Source organism: Lagopus muta, chromosome 12 (assembly GCF_023343835.1).
Source record: "Lagopus muta isolate bLagMut1 chromosome 12, bLagMut1 primary, whole genome shotgun sequence".
Taxonomy (NCBI): domain Eukaryota; kingdom Metazoa; phylum Chordata; class Aves; order Galliformes; family Phasianidae; genus Lagopus; species Lagopus muta.
In genome coordinates, this window is record NC_064444.1 from 14,763,362 (window position 1) to 14,786,529 (window position 23,168).

Sequence of the window (23,168 nt, forward strand, 5' to 3'; positions counted from 1 at the left end):
AGCAGAATAATCTTGCTGCTTAATGTTCTTCTCTCCCGGTAGTACCAAAAAGTTCATTCGATTTTTCTCATTCATTATAGGTCAGAATTGAAAAAATTAAGGGGGAGGAGAACTTTTGAGTTACTTCGCACTGTTAAGTAACTTCTAAAAGCTTAACAGCAACTCAGGAGGTTTTGTAGGAATAAAGTTACGCAGTCTTCTCAGTACTGGGGCGTTCAAACCCTACAGACTTCTCATGTATGCTCATGTATGCTGCTAGTAAGATTGAGTTTAATGTTTTGCAGGCTAGCTTTGTTGCATCTGGAAACAGGACTGATATTTCTCTAGATGATCCCAACTTCTGGCAGAAATGGGCCAAAAAAGCAGAAATAGATATAGATGCTATCAGTGGCCGAGTAAGTACTGTCATATTGCAGTTTTTTTCAAGTATGTCCTTGCTGTTTAATTCTTAGTTAGCAATGCAGAATTTTTGGTGTGCGTCTTTTTTTAATACTTCGATGTGAATTTGTTTCTGTGGTGGTTAGTTTCTGCATAGGAAATCAACCACCAATAACTTCAGTAATTTCCTAGCTCCCTGTTGTCCCAAAAGACTTTGGGCATTTCTGATATATTATATATATATTTATTTTTTTAAGTTCTGAAAACAATTAGAAGATGTAATTATTCTGATTATTTTCTTTTCTGACTGTGAAGCTCGTTCTGGAATCTGGAAAATAGCTCAGTGAAAGGCATAATGTCTTTGCTGTGACTAATGCTTGAAGACATTGCCATGCAGTCAGTTCCATAAAGGTTTTGTTGACCTTTTTTTACTGATAGAGGGTAACATGTAGTGTAAGTATTAAGCTCAGAGGAGGTATTGAGTATGGTTTGTAAGCAGCATGCTGGCATCATGGTACTAAACTTTTTATTGTTGTTATCTTAAATACCACAAAATATTATATGTGCTATACACAGATATCTTCAATGATGTGCAAAAGACCTATTTGTAACTTTAGAGACTGTTCATTTTTAAAGTAAATTCACCTACTTAAGCAAAACTTACCAACTGTTTCTCTAATGAGATTTGCTTGAAATTTTACAGAACAGCCTGGTTATTGATACCCCACGAATTAGAAAACAAACAAGGCCCTTCAGTGCTACGAAAGACGAACTGGCTGAATTGTCTGAAGTGGAGAGCGAGGGGGAGGATAAGCCCAAACTCCGCAGGCCTTGTGACCGTTCCAACGGATATGGAAGAACGGAGTGCTTTCGGGTGGAGAAAAACCTACTGGTCTATGGGTATGGCATATAGCATTCTTTGTTCTGGGAAACAATAATCATTTTAGAAGGTGCTTATATTTATGGAGTGACTTACACTGGCATAGATCTTGACTGGTTAATAAATGTGTGTGCATATTCACTTTGTATATAGCCTCCTTACTGTCTGATGTGATCCTGAGCATTTTAAGATTTACGATGTTTGCAAAAGTTCTAAGTCTTGCATTTCAATGAAGTTTGAATAGGAACTGAAAATCTAACCAGTCATTTCTAGTGTACTTAAGTCATGTGTTAGTTTTGTAAATAAAATCTTAGGTCTTCTCTCACCCACCCCCTCACCCATTCCCACCCCTTCGGAAAGATAAATGACTGTGATAAATGAGACTAAAACTATATTTTTTTCTTCTAAGCAGACTAATTTTGTTTAGAGCAATTTCAAACAGTTTGTTGGGGACACTTCTTTCATATTTCCACTCAGTAAGTTAAACAGAAGAAAAAAGTGGAATTCCTCTAGGATTTTTTGCTTTCCTTTTCAAAAAATAAGCCTGCAGGCTTCTGTAGTGTATGAATTTTAAGTGCTACTGTGTGTTTTTCTTTGGACTAGGTGGGGTCGATGGAGAGAGATTTTATCACATGGTCGCTTCAAGAGACAGCTAAATGAACAGGATGTGGAGATAATTTGCCGAGCTCTCTTGGCCTATTGTCTTGTTCACTACAGAGGGGATGAGAAAATAAAAAGTTTTATATGGGATCTGATTACTCCAACAGAAGATGGGCAAACACGAGAGTTGCAGAATCATCTTGGTAAGGTATTTTTTGCAGTTAAATAGCTTCACGTACACTTACCTCTGAATACTGCTGTAATCAAAGCTAAAAATGCTGCCTGAAAGTGTGCTGCTTGAAATGTACAGAACTTACTCCAGATACCTACATCAATTGATGGAAAAAGAAGTTTCACTTCTGCTTTGCTTTGGTTTTGATGGCAAATCAAAGTGCCAAATGGGTTGGTATACTGTGTGTAAGCTTTCTTTTCATTTCAATTTATAAGAACCTGCTCTTTGTCATTGTAGTTGACAACAGATTATTTCCCCCACTCCTTGTTTGTCTTGAGTTTCTGAAATGTATTTGAGAGATGCTCTCAGACAAGAAACAAAGAGGAAATGCCTCCTATTGAGATGCTGTGAGGATAGTGTATTCTCTGTGTTGCAGGTCACAGTATTGCAGCAGGATTTAGTAACAGTAACTGTCACAGGAGCTCTGTGCCTACCTATTGCTGTTACTGTATCATGTTTTAAATTATACAGGCCTGTCAGCACCTGTGCCTAGAGGAAGAAAAGGAAAAAAAGTGAAGACCCAGGCTAGCACTTTTGATATACACAAAGCAGAATGGCTTCGAAAGTACAATCCAGAACATCTGTTGCAAGATGAAGGATACAAAAAGCACATAAAACACCACTGCAACAAGTAAGCAGCAGTTGAAGTGTGAATGGTTTTTTTTGTTCTTTATGTGCAGATTTTTTCTTCTTGTCATTGTCTTCAACTTCAAGATGCTCCTTGTTTTGCTATGAAGAAACAAATTTTTATGGTGTTTATTAGATTAGGTGTTCATGTTTAAATAATTCTGTTTTCCTTTAAAAAAAATACATATATTTCAATGGCGAGGGGCTAGGCTGCTGAGAATGTGAGCTGGCTTGCTTGACTAGTAACAATGAATGAGCTTATTTTAGGTAAAGGAATACTCTATAAGAAAACTTGTCATACTCTGCTTGCAAACTTCATAGCTGTAGATATGAAGATTGTAGCTGTAGATATGTAGATGAGATAAAACAAGGAGAAGCCACATTAATTAAATTCCTAAGTGAGGAGGAATGAAAAGGAATATGAAAGATGTTTATTGTCAGCTCAGTGAAATATTTCTAAGGGAATCTTCTGAATAGGAAAAGGGAAATATTGTTTTTGTTCTTAACAGTATTTTATGAAGCAAGTGAGGGGTATTCTGCTTGATGAAAGGTTCTTTGTTTTGGTTTGTTTTTTGTAACGAAACACCAGCAATAAAGAAGTGCAAGGTGGAGGAACTGGAGCTTGTCTCCTCTCCTAACTGAAGGAAGTGTTTGAAAGTTTTGCGGTGTTATTTAAAAAAAGACAAAACAACAAAAAAAAACCCTTTTAGAGTACTAATACATGTTTCTTTTTTTTTCCCTTTAGAGTCTTGCTTCGAGTAAGAATGCTGTATTACTTAAAACAAGAAGTGATTGGTAATGAATTTCAAAAAGTGTTTGATGGAACTGATGCCAGGTGAGCTATATGGAGGCTTTTTTTGCTTGTTCATTTTAAGTGTAAACTTATGAAATGAAAATGAAGTCTTTCCAGATCTAAATAAGAGTAGTTGTGAGGAAATATTTGTGTATTTAGGCTCTGGGAGAAGTGCTTTCATTTGCTCTGTCCACAAAACAGTTTGTATCTACTCAATGTGGAGAAGTCTTGACTACTATGAAATGGGAAACCTATCAATGTATAGTACTATTAAAATAAAATAGGCTGAAAAAGTAAGTGAAAGATGAAATTATATACCTTACGTGCTAACTGGTGGGTTTTTCCTTGCATCTTTCTGCACACTTCTGGTTAAGTGCTGCATATTTCGTTGTTATTTTTTATTTAATTGTGGAAGTACTTCTGCCTGGGAATTCTTGCACTCAAAACTTCAAGAATTTGTGGTGGATATAAAGTTTTAATTTGACTCAGAAAGCTGTTATAAGTATTCACAAAGAAGTCTGTCTCATCCCATTGAACACAGAAGCAGATAATTTTTGGCTTCAAGTTTTGTAAACTCAAACTGCCAACCCAAAGTTGGCAGAATATTCAGAGAAAAATTATGATATGTTGTTTCTGTCTCAATACTCTTTCTCTCTTACTGGTCTCTGTCAAATATAAATTACCAAACTATGTGTCTTGTGTTACTGTTTTTATTGATTATAGAAGTGAAGAAATGCATTCCTCAGTTTCTTTAGGTTACCAAAACAATTTTTAAAGCTGAGCTACACAGTATAGCAATATTGTATGTACCTCGTAGCAGCATGGCCTTACATTTGTTAACTCTTAGTTGCTTTTAAATACCAAAGTGAAATCAAAAATTTAACTTTTCAATCCTGAGAATCTTTACAGTCTTCAAAACCTTTGAATTAGTTTGTTGGACATGGAATGTGTTATGTGTATTTGAAGAAGGTAGTCTGAAAACCCTGTATAGCATACAAATTCCAAAGAAGAAAAAGAAATAAATGTGTTGCTCCCTCTGAATTTTACTGATGTTGGTGCTGTTGGTGAATCTCCATAGTGAAATTGATGTTTGGGTCCCTGAGCCAGATCACTCTGAAGTTCCTGCTGAGTGGTGGGATGCAGAGGCAGACAAATCCCTTCTAATTGGAGTTTTTAAACATGGTCAGTAACACGAATGACTGCATGTGTACTCCCCTCCTCCCCCAAATACAAATGGCTGTTATCGTTTTTTTTTATAGTCCACTTTAAAAATTGAATTTTTGCCTTTTTTTCATTTATAGGTTATGAAAAATACAACACGATCAGAGCAGACCCGGCACTGTGCTTCTTGGAAAGGGTTGGCAAGCCAGATGATAAAGCAGTTGCTGCTGAGCAGAGAGCAAATGATTATATTGATGGGTAGGGGTACTTCAAACTGGGCATGAATGCTTTGAGTCCGTAACGTAACAGAGACTGAATTTGTGTGTCATCATTCTCTTCTTAGCTGGCTTTATACTAGTTTGGTGTCATTGTTCTGAAGAATACTACATTGAGCAGACTTAAGAAAACCATAACTGAACTATTTAAATTGGGAATTTCACAGTTAAGGAAAAATATAGCAACCAGGTGTTGAAAGGACTGTGCTTTGTGCTGCTGAAACAGAAATATCCATTAGGTTGTGAAGTTCAAAAGCTTTCAGAGGCAGAGTATTACAGATCTATTTCAGGTTGATTGGCTTGGTGTAGTATTTTTGTGCTGTTAACCAGTGACCCCAGTAGATCCATTTGAGTACTACTGATCAGTGCAGGAAGGGAGACCTTCCTTTGTTCCTTGCTTAATCAGTGATACTAGCAACTGTACTCATAAGGAATAACTTATGAGAGAGGAAGCAGGTTTCAAGTCAAAGTTCTGTGGAATGTTTTCCTTGCTTCAAATAAAAGATTTAACACAGTGTGTGTAACTAAATTTAAATGAGTTTTGTTTGTGACTGAAAGAGTGTAAGCTTTTCAAAATATTAAAATAGTTTCTTTTCTCTTGAAATTTTAACAGGGACGTCGAAGATCCAGAGTATAAACCAGCACCAGCAATGTTTAAAGATGACATAGAGGTATAGTAGGCATCTATTAATAGCTCCTTTTAACACATTAGGATGTAACATTTCCACCTTTTTTTGAGCAAATCAGTACGTTTTTCTATATTTGTCTGAATTCACAAGCCTTACTTCCTGTTTCTCTATATTTGGGCATGGAGAACAGGAGAAAATTCTTGTAGAATTGTGTTGTGTGCCTCGTTAGCCATTTAACCAAAATGCACGTTACTGTTGTTCTTTGTCATATTTGTTAGAATGAACCTTTTGTGGACAATTATCAAAATCCCTGGGGACGTATACGTTTTTTACTTTATTTTGCTTTTGTTTTTCTACAGGATGATGTTTCATCCCCAGGTGATCTAGTAATAGCAGATGGAGGTAAATAGACACAACTTGAAATATCTACACTTAATTTTTAATTGCTTTTTAATTCCCTTGGCTTTTAGCTAAAGTGTATTTAGATTGCCTACTGTAGAACCATAGGCAACAGCAACAATTAATTTTTTTCTTTCTCCTGCCACTCTGTTTTACTATAGATGGGCAAATGATGGAAGGTGACAAAATCTATTGGCCAACTCAGTCTGCCTTAACAACACGTCTTCGCCGCTTGATAACAGCTTATCAAAGAACAAGCAAAAATAGGCAGGCCCAGCAGATCCAGCCAGCATTCCCAGTACAAACTAGTATGATGCAGCCTCCGTATGAAGAAGTTACTCTAAATCCAAAGATGGCTGCCAAAATAGAAAGACAGCAAAGGTATATGCGTTACACAGTTAGAAGAAATAATAGCTGCTAACTGAATGATACGGTGAAGAAAATTACAGTATTTACTTTTTTCCTTGCTGGTAAAGGTGGACAAGAAGGGAAGAAGCTGACTTCTACAGAGTTGTGTCCACATTTGGAGTGGTATTTGATCCTGAACGGGGACGGTTTGATTGGACCAAATTCAGAGCTATGGCTAGGCTGCATAAGAAAACTGATGAGAGCTTAGAGAAATACCTGTATGCATTTATGTCAATGTGCAGGAGAGTCTGTCGTCTCCCCTCAAAAGAAGGTGGGTGTGTGCTTTTGTATCTTTAGTTTTCTCTTCAATTTCTGTTGCTAGTGTTTACCTTGAAATCACATGTTCCAGAATAAAAATGGAGGAAAAGAAAATAGGGAAAGATCTTAAGTGAACTGTAAAACTGAAAGCTTACAAAGAGCAGTATATCAAGTTACTTAAGCCATGTACTTGTGGTGTTGATTTGTGGTTGTATTTCTTTGGGTTTTTTTGGCCAGATTCTCATCTTTGTTTTGCTTTATTATAGAACTGGTAGACCCAAGCATTTTTATCCAGCCAATTACAGAGGAGCGTGCCTCTCGGACTTTGTATCGCATTGAGCTTCTAAGGAAGGTGCGAGAACAGGCTCTTAGACATCCACAGTTGTTTGAACGACTAAAGCTATGTCAGCCAAACCCAGACTTACCTGTCTGGTGGGAATGTGGGACTCATGACAGGGATTTACTTATTGGAGCTGCTAAACATGGGGTGAGCAGGACAGATTATCATATTCTTCGTGATCCTGAGCTCTCATTTATGTCTGCGCAGAGGAACTATAGTCAGAACAAAGTGGCACTGTCAAGGACTTCTACTCCACTCTTACATCAGTATCAGATGGCATTATCTGCTTCTCCTCTTACACCTCAGTCAAGATTGCCAGATGCTAAAGTGAATACTCCTGAGGACATGAAAGTTAAAACTGAAAATCTGAAAGAGGATGCTCAGTCATCTGAAGAGGAATCTATGTCTACAGAGGAGACGCAGACAGTAATGAAATCTGAGCCTCTGAGTCCAAAAAATGGCGCACCAGTACAAAATACAGAACACAAACCTAGCATGAAGATTGAAACAGACAGGCGCATGGTTGCAGCAAGGACAGAGCCTCTAACTCCAAACCCAGCTTCCAAAAAACAGAGAGTCAGCAAAAGAGGATCAGACTCTAGCTCTGACTCAGACTCTGACTCAGATAGATCATCCTGTTCTTCCAGGTCATCTTCTTCATCCTCTTCATCTTCCTCATCTTGTTCACACTCTCGATCAGGCTCTAGTTCTTCGTCATCTTCATCTTGTTCTTCAGCATCTTCATCCTCATCGTCTTCATCCTCATCATCGTCGTCGTCATCATCGTCATCGTCTGAAGAGAGTGATAGTGATGAAGAGGAGGCACAAAAACGTGGTATGTGTAGTCTTATTTCTGAAGTATGATTTTCAAACTGAACAGGTTGACTTGTTATGGAAAAGGTCCAAAAAAATTCAAGTGAGCTAAAGAATTTCAGATCAGTATTTTATTTCTTATTCGGTGCCTTGGATTGAGGTAGTTCAGCTTTGTTGACCAGTTAACTACACCAGCATACAGTGCATGTGGCTCACGTATGGGAGGAGAGTTGAATGGCCAGTGTTTTCTGGAAGTGTATTTTGTGTATGTTCCCTGCTACTGTTTCTCTTTCTTGCTTAATGCAGAGATTCTTTCGGTTTCCCTGTTGTTGTTTTTCCACTCTTGCTTACCTGTCTCTGTAGCTCCCTCATTGTGACTCTAGGAAATCTGCAATAATTCTGTACAAGTTAAAGAGTGATGTAAGCTATATTTTCTTGTAAGTTGGATGTAGCCAAGCAGTGTACTTATGCTGAAAATCTACAATTTAACACATTACTTCTAGAGATGCTACAAGCTGTACTCTTGCCATGTTCAAAATTAGAATGTGAAAAGCTTTCTCTACCCTGTGATAACAAACGGTAATAGGAAAGTAAAGAGAACAAAGTTAGGCATGGCATTACAGTATGAAGTAAATACGCTACTTTTTTCCTGGTAGCTCAGGCAAAATGATGTTGTGCGGTTAGATGGATCCTTATGTTTGAGGAAATCACAGATGGAAACCTTAGAGTTTAGTTGTTGGGAAAATGATTCTTGGGCAAGTGACACTTAGACAAAATGATGAAGGTGCTGCCTGTAGCAGTGGAAGGTTGTATTCAGAGGGAACAGTTGTATGAAATTTAAAAACAGTGAGAGAAAAGGAAGGAGTAAATGACATAGCTATTTCTAAATGGTGAATACTAAAACATGTGCTGCAAGTCAAAATATTAGTCTCACTTTCTGCCAACTCAGTCTGTTTAAGCAAGCAATCATGCAATCTTCAGATTGCAAAATCTTGTAAATCAGCCTTCCTTTTATTTTGGTTATTTTATTGCAAATTGGAATTGAAGAGATTGGAAAATGTGGGAAAACTTTTCTCAGTTTCATCTGAACTTGTTTTAAGCCAGGTTTTGTGGCATAATATTCTATGATGGTCATGGAACCTTTGGCTTATTTTCTATATTGGAAACATACTTTAAGAGAGAGTTTAAAAAAACAAACAAACACGATTTGATACATTGCCATTCCAAAGGACAAATTTGAGTTCTGTAGACTTGTCCCTCAACACTCCTGCTCTTTTTGCAGGGTTAGTATTTACCTTTTCTGGAAGCACCCTCATTCAGTTCAGCTGTTTTCCCATGTCAAGTGAAGCTTGCATTGTCTGGATGGAGGAAGAAGAAAAATAATTATGCGAATTTAAATGAAGTCTGTGGACATACTGGAAAGTTACTAAGGGAAAAAATGTCTGTGATTAAAGTGATTCAATTCTGCAGAGGCAGTTTTCAGGATGTGTAAAGTAGAGCATCTAGTGTTACATCCAATAACAGAAATGAGGGCACTTTTATAACTAGTATCCCAACAGATTTGCCACATTCTTGTCGTAGACATCTTTCTGTTCAATCTGATTCTCGCTTGCAATTGAAATACAGTACAGTAAGTAAGGACTGCCTTTCAACTTATTCTGTAGTGTGCCCATTTTCATTTTTATGTTCTCAAAAAGTTAACAGAAATATGTAGGAAGTGCATATGCTTGGACAAGTATCAGCAGTCCTACTCAACTCACCAGTTGTTGAGTATAATTATGTTTGGTCTTTCTCTGAACCTTGTTTTACGTGTTGTTCACCTGAGCTTCTTACTATGAGTGTTTTTTTTAACTTCCAATATGAAGTTATACTGGTGGTTTTATTTAGCAGAAGGAACCCCTCATATAAAAGCATATGATGAAGAGAGTGTAGCTTCTCTGAGTACAACACACGATGAGACGCAAGACAGTTTCCAGATGAATAACGGGACACCAAATTCCACTTACCTCCTACAAGGTGGATACATGCTGGCTGCATCTTACTGGCCAAAGGCAAGTTTATCATATTTGAAAATGAAGCATATAGGGGAAGGTGGGCTGTCACACCACTCTTCAGTTGAGTATGATAAAACCGTATCACAGAAGCTGTGGGAAGATAACTGGAGGGGGGAGCGGATTTTCATTTGAGCATTATTGTGCTCTTTCGAGCTGTTTTTGAATAGTCAAAATCTGTGGAGTTTGATCTCTAGTTTGCATTACTCTTGTAAAAATGCTTTCTCTCTTTTTTAGGATCGAGTTATGATTAACCGGCTTGATAGTATTTGTCAAACAGTGCTGAAGGGTAAATGGCCTTCAGCAAGAAGGAACTATGACAGCAATACAGTGGCATCTTTCTACACAACCAAACTTCTGGATAGTCCAGGTGCAGCTACAGATTACAGTGAGCCCGGTGCACCAACACCCCCTCTTGCAGCTGTTAAGGAAGAATATGATCAGTCACCACAGATGTCAAAGGTGAAGAAGCATGTACGAGAAAAGGAGTTTACAGTGAAAATCAATGACGTATGTTTATTTTTATTGCCCTAGGACCTGATTGCGATTGTGGTGTGCGGCATGCTTTACCTGCAAGTGGCTGCCTGCTCTTACTCTCACTTCCTTCACACACTTGTTTGTGGGTATTTGGGTCTGCTTTTTCTGGGCATTGAGTATTTGGGGTTTTTTCAGTTTTTTTTTCTTTTCAGTTTTCAAAACCTCTGGAGGGAAATTTTCATTATTCTTCTCTCTGAATTGAATTAAAATTCTGCTTCCTCAGCCAGCCTGTTTTATGCCATTTAAAAAAAAAAAATAATAATAATATATGAACAATATTTCTGCTTTTTGCCTTTTTTTTTTTTTTTTTTAACATTTCAGCATATCCTATTCAGCAAGCACTTTCTATTTTTCATGGATGTTTACAGGTAAATTTTGCACTTTAAAATGTAGGCTAGATGCTTCAAACATTTTTTTTTAAACCTGTATTTTGTGACCTGTTGATAGCACATAATACAAGAAACGTCCCCTTGTAATTGAATTTGATGCTTATTTAGAGAGTTCAGCATCTGCATTTTTTCAGTTAAGTGGGCAGGTAACCTAAAATTTATAGGCAATTCCATGAAGTTTCTGGTCAGCTTCCATCATGTGGAGGAAAAGTAGGACTAGTTTTAAGGCCTGGTATATGGCTTTTCTTCTTCCTCAGCTCCTCCGGTGTAAGCATTTGTATGTGAGAATCCTCATTATGAAGTAGTCATTTCTGCTTCAGAAGAGACGCTTCTAACCCTGGGATTTATTTAACAGGAAGGTGGTTTGAAATTGACTTTTCAGAAGCAGGGACTGTCTCAGAAAAGGCCATTTGAAAGCGAGGAGGGTGCACTGGGACAGCAGCAATACCTGGCGCGGCTACGTGATCTCCAGAATGCTTCAGAAACCAGCCTTGTCAACTTCCCAAAATCGCTTCCTGAATCAGGTATGTACTGTGAATTCCCAGAATGTCAGAAGGGCATAAGGATTAGTAATAAATCTTCTGTTTTCTGCTCTTCTGTTGATCTGCATGTATAGGCAGTGGAGAGAGATGCTGGCTGTGAAATGTATTCAAAACTACAGTGTAGAGCAATTGTGTGCAGGTTGTTAGGGAGTCTAGGCACCTAAGTTGGAGCATGGAATTGGACCACAAGTACTTTCACAGTCAGTTTTTGTGACGTTCATTTAGTTGAAGGATGCCATTATGTATAATAAGTCCTCCTGTAAGAAGACCTTAAGTACTGTAAAGCACGTCACTGTGTGCTGTAAGTGATCAATTAGTCAGAACATACTGTGTCTAGTTTGGAAGTGAAGCTGTAAAGTTCCAGGCTTATGCCTCTGTTATTTGTTTTGCACTCTTCATATGATTTCTTGTGTCTCATGTAATGAAAAAGTTGAAGGCAGTAGTCTGAAACAAGTTATTTGGCTTACAGCCAAACATTCAGAAGTTATTTTCATAATAAGCAACAGTAAGTTGACACTGTCAGTGTAAAATGAGCTTGAATCGAGCAGTTAAAATTTGGATTAAAATATTTGTAGCATTTGTGCTGGGTTTTTCCTTTAGGTCAGATGCTGATCAAATGGCTGTAATTCATTGAGTTAGCATTACATATGCGTACGGAAAGTCTCTAAAAATATCATCCTTCTATTTGTAGTTTTTTATATATTACATGCAGAAATTATCTGCCCTAGTACTGTATCAATTTCATTTTCTTTCATTATTCAAATACGCTCATTATTATAAATAATTTAAGCATCTGACATAAATTTTGCTGTGTAATTTGGTTAGGTACTTCCAGTCACTTAACAGCCAGCGCCAATGGAGTGATAGTTGATAGTCAACCTGTACTCAAAAAGAGAAGAGGGAGAAGGAAGAACGTGGAAGGAGTTGATGTTCTCTTTGTAAACAGAAATAAGCAGCCCAATCATGTAAGTAAAGTTAAATCTTTATCCAAAAATAAGATCCAGATAGCTGTTAATTCCTGAACTGCACGTAACTGTCAACATTCAACAAAAAGGTTTTTTTCTCAACTGTTTTTTTCTGAAATTGTTGTGAATTTTGTCTATTGCTACACAAGTAAGAATTGGTGGAGTTTTACTAAATGTAAAACAAATAGCAAGTAACAATAATCTTTTTTAAAATAGTATTGTTAAGCTGTAATTAGCAGCATATTATTAGAAACTCAGTGTATGGCATAGCAACACTTTTTACATCCTTTCCTGTGACAGGATCTGGTCTTATAGGGACTTAAAGGGAGCTATCTTCATGTGCATGTTTAGTTTTTCTGAGTTCTTCAGGTTGTGTTTAATGATCTGCAGGATGCTGGCCTTCATTGTATCGTAAATGAAGTAATTGTGATTGTTTTCTGTGGAACATTTAGAGCCATGTTTTGAATTTCTCCAGGTAAATCCAGGTATTAACTCGTGTCAGGTTGCTGCTGGAATAAGCCCAGCACTCAATTACACGCAGTCTCAAGGCATGCTTGATGCAGAGAGTCCAGTTCCTGTTATTAACCTAAAAGATGGAACGAGGCTGGCAGGTGATGATGCTCCCAAAAGGAAGGATTTAGAAAGGTGGCTGAAGGAACATCCTGGCTATGTTGAAGATTTAGGAGCTTGTATTCCTGTGAGTATACTCTCAGATCAACTAATAGCAAAATGTATCACATAAAATGTATTTAAGTTGATAATGCATTTTGCATGGAATTATTCTTCATTTGCTCTTTTGTATTGATTAGGAAGGAGAAGGTTGTTTTTTTTTTCTTGAGCAATTTGATTTTTGCCAAATACATTACAGATATAATTGCTAAGAAAGGTAACACTAAGCGAAGATTTGATCCTTGTCTAGTTTTACATAGGATTTCAAAAATATCTAAGAAGCCTCCTATTGTAGTGAAAATGATTAGTTAAGTAGAAATTATAGGAGCTGAAAAATAACATTACAGCATAGTGATACGAAAGATTATTTGTTTGAAGAATCTCATTACCTACATTACAATGGTACGATAGTGATGTTGTGAGTATGACTTTCTCATGTTATTTCTTAATTAAAACTTGGTTAATGTGGCACAGAACACAAGGAAGTATTATTTATGACATTCTCTGTTGGACAAAGCTCTGAAACAGAAAAATATTTCTGAAAGAACTGTACTGTTTTAAAAGCAACTATATCAGAAAAATAATTGACTTTTTAATTGCTTTATAACAGAGGATGCAGCTGCATGAAGGGAGGCCCAAACAAAAACGACACCGTTGTCGAAACCCTAATAAACTAGATGTTAATAGTTTGACTGGTGAAGAACGTGTCCAGCTCATAAATAGAAGAAATGCAAGAAAGGTATTCATATTAACTGTTTCCATTCATATGTCTTCCAAATGAAAAGTTACCTGAAATGACAAACTCCTAATATTTTAGCAAGTGTAATACTGCGTACAAGTAAGAGGTTTTGTGTACAGCTTTCTTGCAATACAAGGAGGGCAGCATGGAAGCAGGAAGGGGATTTTTGTCTAAAATCTTAACAGTGGAGGATAGAAAGTCAGGTGCTTAATATAGGTTTTCAAATAGGTGATTGAAGTTTGGGAATGGCATAATTCATTTGAAAATAGGATTTCAGGAAGGCTGAAAGGCCATATTCAAGAAAAGCATATAGAACATTGCTGTTTATGGAAGAAATGCAGAAAAACATATGGGATGGTATCTTTGAATGTCAATGGTAATCCTAGAGGAGCAATCCAGTGAGAGTCTTTGAGGTATTGCATTGACATCTGGAGCATTTTCTCCTGTTATGCAGCTGGCTTGTTTTTCTCTTAGAGAGTAGTTGCAAGAAAAGCAGTTTGTTTTTTATGCTGCTGTTAAGGTCAGAAGCTTTGGCACCTGTAGAGGGAGGAGAGGCAGAATTGGAGTCTTTAATCTCTTCAGTGCATTGAGATAGTTGCTCTGAGAAGGATCCTGTACAGGAGCTAGTCTCTTGAAAAATAGACACTTGACTTTTCTATAGTAAGCTATGCCCTGAGGAGTCTTCAAAGTTGATGATGAATAAATGAGAGATTTGATCTTAGCTTGCTGTAAGAGCCTGTTTTCATGCTGGCTTTTTGTTCTAATAGATTTCCACACCTTAGGTGAAACACTTCCTCTCTGTTATGTTTTTATTCTCAGTTTCCTCAGTTATAAGCTGCCCCCAACTTGTCTGCATCACCAAAATCTTCAAAACTCTACTTTGCATAAACCAACAGAAATCAATTAAATGCTGCATTGATAATTTTAATTAAGACTGTGTATGCCATTTTATGTAAAAAGTGAAAAACAAAACAATGTCAGTTAGGATTCTTGCCTTTCTTCCTTTTCAAAAGAGAAGCATTTACTGACTTCCGTCTTCTGTTTCCCAGGTGGGGGGTGCATTTGCTCCCCCTCTGAAGGATTTGTGCAGGTTCTTGAAAGAAAATCCAGAGTATGGAGTGGCTCCTGAATGGGGAGAAATTGTAAAACAGTCTGTGAGTATTTGCAGAATGAGATATTTGTGACATGGTGGGGGAAGGCAAGGCTTTCACTTCTGATATTAAATTCTGTTAAATGTGGAGTATGAGTCAGTGTTAGCTTTTTTCAGCCACCTTGGCTCCCGAGAATGGTGTGCTGGCACAGCTGTGAGTAGGAGGAAGAGAAGGGACAGTAACTGTTAACCCTAAATTAGAGATCAGAGATTTAGTTCAAGGTGCTATAATGCTGTGACATTTTAATCTTTTAAAGGTTACTTTGAAAGTTGTAAGAACGGTGTTTGGCTCACAGAATATTTTCTTATTCTTAGAGACAAGAAGATAAATCTGATTTTAAATATGTACTTTCACTTTTTAGTTGGTTTGCTTTTAAGAAATTAATATCACCATACAGCTATTTCCTTCTTAGCATTTCACTCTTCCTAGAGATTGTATTATTAGCTAGAAACTAATGCTGGGATTCCAGTAGGAGGAACCAAGGTTAATATGTGAACATGCTGTTAGGAGTAGGTCTGTACAACAACTTCAGTTTTGGCCACGCATTCCTTCTGTATGGATTATCAGTGGTTAGTGGTAAGAGCAGCACACTGCTTGGTTGTCCTACCCAAGTTTCTCGCTAGTAGCAAGATGTATTCAGTGAGTGGCTTTTTCCCAGATGCTTGAAAAAAGTGCATCTAAGTGTCTCAGGTTTGTAGGCAGATATGACCTCCTATGCATATTTGTACATGCACAGTGTTACATTCAGACCATGGTTAACATAGAGCTTACAGAAATGTGTGCATTTACGGACAGAATTTCTGCATGTTTGCCTAGGTCAAATAACTGTGCAGCTGAATGTTAAGTCTTAGGCCATGCAACCATAGACATATAAACAAATCTGTTACCGTATTCATTTTTCATTTTCAATCAATTGTTAGGGACAAATATGGAAAACTGCTACAGAGGAAATAATACATGTTTATGCAGTGCTTACATAAGGAGGGCATACGGAGGTGAGGTAAATACTATGAAATCCTAAAAAAGAAGCTATCTGAATTTCATTTTAATAGAATTGCACTTGAGTCTCTATTGTTCATTCTTGGGTTAACGGATAAGGTGAAGTATGAAGACATTAAGCAGCAACAAGCACTTTTTTAATGAAGCAGTGGCAAAAGAGATGATTGGAACGTGATCCGACTGCAAAGCAATGCCACGCTTTAGATCTTAACCTAAGACTGCTCCTCTGATTAGCTATATGTGATTTGATCTGGACGTAATCCTCAGGTGTTGAGTAAGCAGTGTGTCTGAAAAGGTGCCTCCTTTCTTCCCACTGTTGAACCGGGACTTTAAATGTTGGTGGTAGCACAGAGCCACCTCCAATCCCAGTCCAGAGATGAAGCTGCTTTGCTAACCACAAGAAAATTCTTTGACACGTAGCATGTGCTTGGTTTTTGTGGGCTGTTTTTCTTTAACTTCGACAACCTTACGCTTTCAAATTACTAAAAATTCACACTGCATCTCTTGCAGGGGTTTCTTCCAGAAGGTATGTTTGAGCGTATTCTCACCGGGCCTGTTGTGCGGGAAGAAGTAAGCCGGAGGGGAAGGCGCCCCAAAAGTGAGATTGCTAAGGCAACAGCAGCTGCAGCTGCTGCCACTGCTGCAAGTGTATCAGTGAACCCTCTGCTCACCAATGGATTGCTTCCAGGAGTGGATCTGTCTAGTCTTCAGGCCTTACAACAAAACCTGCAAAACCTGCAGTCACTGCAAGTAACGGCAGGATTGATGGGAATGCCAGCTGGCTTAACTACTGGAGGAGAAGCTAAGAACATGGCTGCCATGTTCCCCATGCTGCTGTCAGGGATGGCTGGATTACCAAACTTGCTGGGCATGGGAGGACTTCTGACAAAGTCTACAGAATCTATTTCAGAGGATAAAAAGGGAAGTGATTTGAAAGAGGCGGATATAAAGAAAGAAAGGACAGAAGACCAAAATGCAGATACTGGTGGTGAAAACTCTGTTTCAAGCTCTCCTTCAACATCCTCTGCTGCTGCAGCTGCCAATCCTCTCTCTCTTAACCCATTACTTTTGTCCAACATACTTTATCCAGGGATGCTTCTCACTCCAGGCCTTAATCTTCATATCCCAGCTTTGTCTCAGTCTAATATTTTTGATGTACAGAACAGTGAAAGTAATGACACAGGCTCAGCCAAGCCTACGGAAGAAAAGGAGGAAAATTCTCGGGTTAGAGATCAGGAAGACAAAGGGGGAACAGAGCCAAGCTCTCACAATGAAAACAGCACAGATGAAGGTTCAGAGAAAGCAGATGCTTCATCTGGATCTGATAGTACATCGTCTTCATCTGAAGATTCAGATTCTAGTGATGAAGACTGACCCCAGACTCTGCACTTAAATTATGAACTGATTTTGAATTTATTCTTTAATTATTTCATTGTAAATAACCCAGTGTTGAGTGCATCAATGATTTACTGACCGAACATTTCAGTATTTGTTTAGAAGTGCAAACTGCTTTCAGAGACGTTTTGCATGTAATATTTCCTGAAGTTCATAAGTTTCTGAACTTGTATGTACTATCAAATACACAATGGTGTAAAATTACAACAAAAGGCATTATAATTTTGTTGGGGGGTTAATTTTATGAAAATAATGCTCAAGAAAGAGCTGTATATTTAATATATTTGCAGTGAACACAGAATACTTTATGCATATTATTGATTTAATTTGAATATAGTTTTACAGCCTCCTTGACACTTATAATTTACAGATCAAAACTCAGCAATAATTTGGGCAGCTAATGAATGTCATGAAAGCTGTAGAATCTACATCACCATCCATTGCTTTAATTACATGAAAATGCTCTAGTGTTGTGATGCACTGCTGTTTCCAATTCAGGTACAAGTGTGTTTAAAAGAAGATAAATTTTTCCCAATCAGCCAATTAAACTGGCTACCTGTTACCTCAGCTGAGTTAGTTTAGGAAGTTTACATTGGTTTCTATTACTTGTTTTCAGGTTTTGTTTTGTTTTCTAAAGACATCTTGTATATCATGTTAAAATCTGAGTTGAGATAGGACTGTTAGTGGGGTTTTTTTCCCCTCACTGTGACCTGTTCTCTTTGACAGCAGTAAGGGGAAATCAAACCAAAAATGGTCTTATCTCATGCTACTTGGCACCATGTAGATCTATTTAGTTTACACCTTGCAAAGTTTTGGGCTCCCTCTGCAGAATTAGAAGTCCCAAAATGAGGAGTAGTTGCCCCAAGACTCAGAAGAGGCAAACTGTCATAAGTGCCACTGAAAAGACCTTTCAACACTGCATACTTCATGTAAAAATTGTTTGTTTGCTTTGTTTGTGTAGATTTCTATTTGTGTTTTATGTCATAAAACCTCCTGGAGTTACCAGTTAATAATGGTAAATTAAGTATAGATAGTTTTGAACTCCTTTTGAGTTTAAACTTCTCTGCAGATTTAAATCTGACTAAATATTAAATATTACCCCAAATCATTATTGGGATATCACTTCATATGTTATGCTGAGTTACCCACTAAAAAAAAAAAGCACTTTGAATAGTAAGGAAGACAAATTATTCCTAGAAACCACAGTAACAGGGCATAAGGCATCTGTTTGAGTCCAAAACCTTAAAACCCTTTACTATATAAAATCTGTCTAATATTTGATGTGTGATCTGATTCCTCCTTCTTTTTAAGCTGCTATTACTGTGACACAGTAGAGGCCCAGATTCACATTTGCAGAAGTTCTGAACTGACTGAGATTTCAATTGACCCTTGTTACAGCATTTGCGATCCAAGAACAGGCAAGTGTTAAGAGAAAACAGATACAGGTACTAGTAGGAGTCATTGAAAAAGCTTTACAAAGGGATAACTTTAAAAATAAAAGCAAAACTGTATATTTTGATATAGTTCTGTTGCTTGCTTGTACAGTAAAACAACTGTGTTGTTTGTTTTTTTTTTTCTACCAAGAACTTTACCAATGAAATCTAAGTTTGTATGTGCGAAATAACCCCACGATTAGAAGCAGTGTTACATGTAATACACAATTTTACAAGTACCATTTGGATTGTGCTGGTTACGTATTTTCCCAAATAGCATTCTGATTTTTGGCCCTTCATGCAGTGTCTTAGCAATAGTGAAAATTCAAAACTGCCAAGAGAAGGGGGTAGCAATTCTTCATTGTGGGGGAAAAAAAAAAGTATTGCATATTTAATACTTTGCCCTTTGTAATATAGCACTTTTATTTAACTAGGATGATCTATGAAATAGCCAAAGTTTTACAAACAGTTGTTAACTTAGTTTGCTGATGGAGCACATCAACAATACCATCACTTCCACCCTTACCCCACAAAAGAAATCTTAAATCTTGTGGCTAAAACCTAATTTATATCAGATTTATGAAATAAAGTATTTTCCTAATTATGCTCAAGTGAGTTTGGTTACCATTCTAGTGATTCTTTCTATGTAATAAGGCAATTATAGTTCCAAGTAATGAAGGCTGGTGTAGACTTGAACATAATATATTGGGTTTATTTTTCATCAGTTTGAACCAGAAGGGGAAAAATGTCCCACTGTCAGCTAGACTATATGCAAAAACGGTTGTATAAAGTTAAGGGTTATAAGGAAACCTCAGTAGAATTACACTAATACTGAAGTTAAGATTAAAAGGATATCCAAGGTGATGATAAAGTGTGTGTTGGTAGTTACTAAAAGAACCTTAGCTGTATTGCCTTGTATTTCTATCCCTTGTTTCAAGCTTCATGATCCAAGTCTTAGTCCAGTTTTTCTTTTGGACATTTGCAATATTTGCCAGTTGTGTTCTGTGTAGTCTGAATTTGCTTTCTGTAGTTGAACAAGCGTCTTAAAAAGTCATTTGTAATTTATTGAATTACTTTCTATGATGTTCTATAGAGCAAATGGAAGTTTAATTATTTTTTATTAAACATATTCTTTGACTACCCATGATGTCAGCCTCAATATGTAAAAAATAATGCTGTGTAAGGATTAGATATGCATCTTTGAGCAGCTAAAGTTAAGTTTCGGTGTTAAGGTCTAGAACAGAAGTTACTCTCAAGACCTTAAGAAAGTCAAGCCTAGGATGTCTATTTTTCTGCAAAACAATATGTTTTACTTTGAGTATCTTTTCTGGGAATCAGTTTCAATCAATTTCCTGTAAATTCTGTTGTCTTAGAAGCAAAAGGAGCTGATGCTGCAGCTCTTGGGTAGTTGTGGCGAGGGAGTAGTGTACAGTCATGGTTCTGGTAGAATGCTGACTTGATATGAAATAATGATGCATGTAATGTTCCAGGGTAAGCATTCTGGAAGTGGACTTCCTTTTTGTGTTTTTATTTTCAAAAATCTGCTTTACTTTTTTACATGTTTATTGAATCTAAGTTTGGGCACAGCACTTACTGTTTGTCATTTATTTCATACAGGGTGTGGATGCTTCCCCCGAATGCAGATTATCTCCTGGTTGTCATTATCTGCTGTTGTTTTCAGTACATCATTGCGCCTCAATTGTGGTATCCTTCTCACGTGTTTCTTTATAAGTCCTTCCTTTCTCAAATTTGCATGCAGGTGATAAAAATGCACGTGTGTATATGTGCCCTGTTCTTATGTTCTTCCTCATTTATGTTCTCCTTAAAAGCCCTGCAGAACACCTAACAAAATTGTTTTTTCATTTGTTTTTAGCAGGTCTATCAGACAACTGTCACAGATTTAAATATATATGATTTATTTAGTGATTTATTTAGCTGTGTGTATATATCTGTAAGTACTAGTGCAGAGGCAGCCATCCTAACAGATATGTATGTTTGCTTTGTTAACTTCTTAGGGTTTGTGCAGCTTTTTCTCCTGTGGTACAAGTAGGAAGTTTCTGCATAAGCCTTTGAGAAGAAAGAGATGATCGAGCCTGTTAAATTTCTGTTGCTTAATTAGATCAAATTTGTGAGTAGTAAATGGGAACTTCTTACTGAAGAGAGCTTTTCCTAGCTTTTAGTTAATAATAGTAATTCTAGATTTTAGCAATGTTTGAGCTATCATTTGAAGTCATAACTATTTACATAAAGGAAGGGTGTTGAAATGTATTATAACTTAGTGGTGTCAGTAAATTATATTTATTACTGCTGAAATTCTAGCCTGCTGGAAGCAATGAATGGTATTTTGATTATTTTTAGCTCAGTATTTTAAGAACATCTAATTGAAATAAGTACAAAGGGTTAGGGAAATTTTTCCATAAAATAAAGTAGAGTGAAGCCTCAAAACTGAGAAATATGTAAATGTGAATATCTCAGTTTGGAATTTGGTCTCGTAAACATGTTATGTATTCTCATGTAAGGGGTAAGTTAGCTAATATTCACATATCTTTAAAACAACAAAACCATCTGCTTAAGATTAACTGCAACATTTCTGTTCACAAAGAAGCAGGAGCACTTTTTACATAAGGCAATGAAAACTATTTACTTTTTCTTAACCCTCCTTTCAAGCTCTCTCAGTAGACACCACAAGAACGAAAGTAAGTTCAGAATTCTCATTGCTGTTCAGGTAAGGACTCTTAGGCTATTTCTGTGTGTGAGGGAGGCTGATTTGGGAAATATTTGGGATCTTAATGTCAGATTACAGTGTTTAGTACTGGTGAAAAAGATTGAAAACCTCACAGCATGTCCTCAAGCTCATTCCAATTCTCAAAGCAACTTCAGACCTGGTAATTATTATCTCTTCCACTTTTATCCTAGTTCATCTGTTATGCTGCTGAAGTAAAGCAGGTGGTCTGAGCTTAGCTTTCTGCTCCTGTAATGGAGGGTTTCTAACTCCTAATCCCAGGAAAGAATTGTCTATATATGCTGCTATTTTTTTTTTAACATAGGCACTAATTGTGACCTGAATAAATAGAAACTTTGTCTTTTCAGTGTTGTTTCTGAGAGTCATGAGGGGAAGATGTTTTTTCCTTTTCGGATTGAAGCTGAAATCTTCACATTATCACTGGTCTTCATCCACTGAGGCTGATAGTGAAATAGCAAGTATTGGAAGATTCCTGGTAAAGTTTTGCAAGTTGGCAAAAAGGCATCAGAAGTATCAGGAGACTGCACCGGGAAGATCCCAGGGAGAATACTGGAAGAAAGGTTTCCGTGATGCATATTGTTTCTTCCTACACAAAGATTTCTGAGATTGTATAATCTTGGACCTCTCTTAATAGGACAGCAGGCTTTGGTATCTAGTCTTATCTGGGAGTGCACCTTATTTCTCAGGAGTTAAACAACATTAGCCACTCCTAGTGAAGGTGACTAAAACTTCTTATTTGGGGCCAACATAGTTAGGGCCTGTGCTGTTACTACAGTTGTTTTGCCTCAATATTTGCTACACTTTTCGTACATTTTGGTACAAAATTTATAGCTTCTTATCCAATTACCAGGGTAGAAGTAAAATGGAATCCTGTAGTGAAAGTGATTCAAGCAATTAACATGCCAAAAAAAAAAAGATACCTCTTGCTTTCATCATTCACGTTGTGTACTCAAGACACCAGTGGTGTTCACAGTTCTTGTTGCCATTGGTGCTCCCAGCTGTGTGACAATGTGTCAAGTCCTCAAGCTAGAGCCTTGTTCTTTCTTTTTCCCCCTCTCTGAAACATTCATTATTGTTGGTTTTGGAATGGTGGTAGTAAAAAGGCCAACAGGCATTGTCAGTGACTCAGTACAGTGTCTGAGGGGTGTCTGTATTCCAAGTACCCGCTGAGGGCTGACCCAGCCCTTCAGGTGCTTTTGGGGACAGCCCTGCTGTTGGGTGTTTGCTGTAGGAGCTGTGCTGTGTTCTTTGGGAGCTGCCATCACTGCGGCCCTACACGTGCATCTTCCCGTGCAGCTGTTTGCTTTCGCACTACTCGGACGTTTTTCAAGCTGCTGTTCTTATTTGGTGGTCTGAACTTGTACAACTCAAATATATGTCGCTTGCTTTTATTTCAAATGTAGTGTGTCGTGTGCTTGTTCACTAGCACTGTTCTGTTATACTCACTGATTTCGTGCGGTAATTCTGCCCCGTATCTAGATACACGGCTGTGCCCTGGGCTCCCGCTGCCCCGCTGGCTTCCCCCGCCCCGCCGCCATTCCGCGTCCCGCGCTGCTGACGCCGCCGTGGTGACGCTGCAGGCCGCGGTGCACCCTGGGATCGGGGTCATAGGTCGCGCCGTCGCGGAGTCGTGACGTCACGTGAGCGCGCTGCGCCTGCGCAGAGCCGCAAAGCAGACGGGTCGGGCTTCTTCTCGCCATCCAATCAGAGGCGGCGGCTCGGCGGAGGGCGGGGGCGTGGCTCGGCGCCGGGGTGTTTGGAT

General features: G+C 37.8%; 1 protein-coding gene across 8 annotated transcripts in view; it reads left to right on the forward strand.

The window, feature by feature from the left end:
• CHD9 (chromodomain helicase DNA binding protein 9) overlaps positions 1-19,803 on the forward strand; it is an 82,868-nt gene extending 63,065 nt beyond the window's left edge. For 6 of the 8 annotated variants that reach the window (XM_048958062.1, XM_048958059.1, XM_048958061.1 and 3 more), the window contains 20 exons: positions 285-395; positions 1,082-1,278; positions 1,862-2,061; positions 2,562-2,721; positions 3,463-3,552; positions 4,589-4,692; positions 4,812-4,929; positions 5,560-5,617; positions 5,935-5,977; positions 6,136-6,355; positions 6,451-6,653; positions 6,907-7,815; positions 9,681-9,844; positions 10,082-10,354; positions 11,126-11,294; positions 12,138-12,277; positions 12,753-12,974; positions 13,557-13,685; positions 14,735-14,839; positions 16,346-19,803. In XM_048958062.1, the coding sequence (XP_048814019.1) occupies positions 285-395; positions 1,082-1,278; positions 1,862-2,061; positions 2,562-2,721; positions 3,463-3,552; positions 4,589-4,692; positions 4,812-4,929; positions 5,560-5,617; positions 5,935-5,977; positions 6,136-6,355; positions 6,451-6,653; positions 6,907-7,815; positions 9,681-9,844; positions 10,082-10,354; positions 11,126-11,294; positions 12,138-12,277; positions 12,753-12,974; positions 13,557-13,685; positions 14,735-14,839; positions 16,346-17,209 (4,479 nt within the window). In that variant the 3' untranslated portion in view covers positions 17,210-19,803. The remainder of the gene's footprint in view (positions 1-284; positions 396-1,081; positions 1,279-1,861; positions 2,062-2,561; positions 2,722-3,462; positions 3,553-4,588; positions 4,693-4,811; positions 4,930-5,559; positions 5,618-5,934; positions 5,978-6,135; positions 6,356-6,450; positions 6,654-6,906; positions 7,816-9,680; positions 9,845-10,081; positions 10,355-11,125; positions 11,295-12,137; positions 12,278-12,752; positions 12,975-13,556; positions 13,686-14,734; positions 14,840-16,345) is intronic. The other 2 variants (XM_048958065.1, XM_048958064.1) reach the window with 2 other exon arrangements.
• Positions 19,804-23,168: the final 3,365 nt, after the last annotated feature.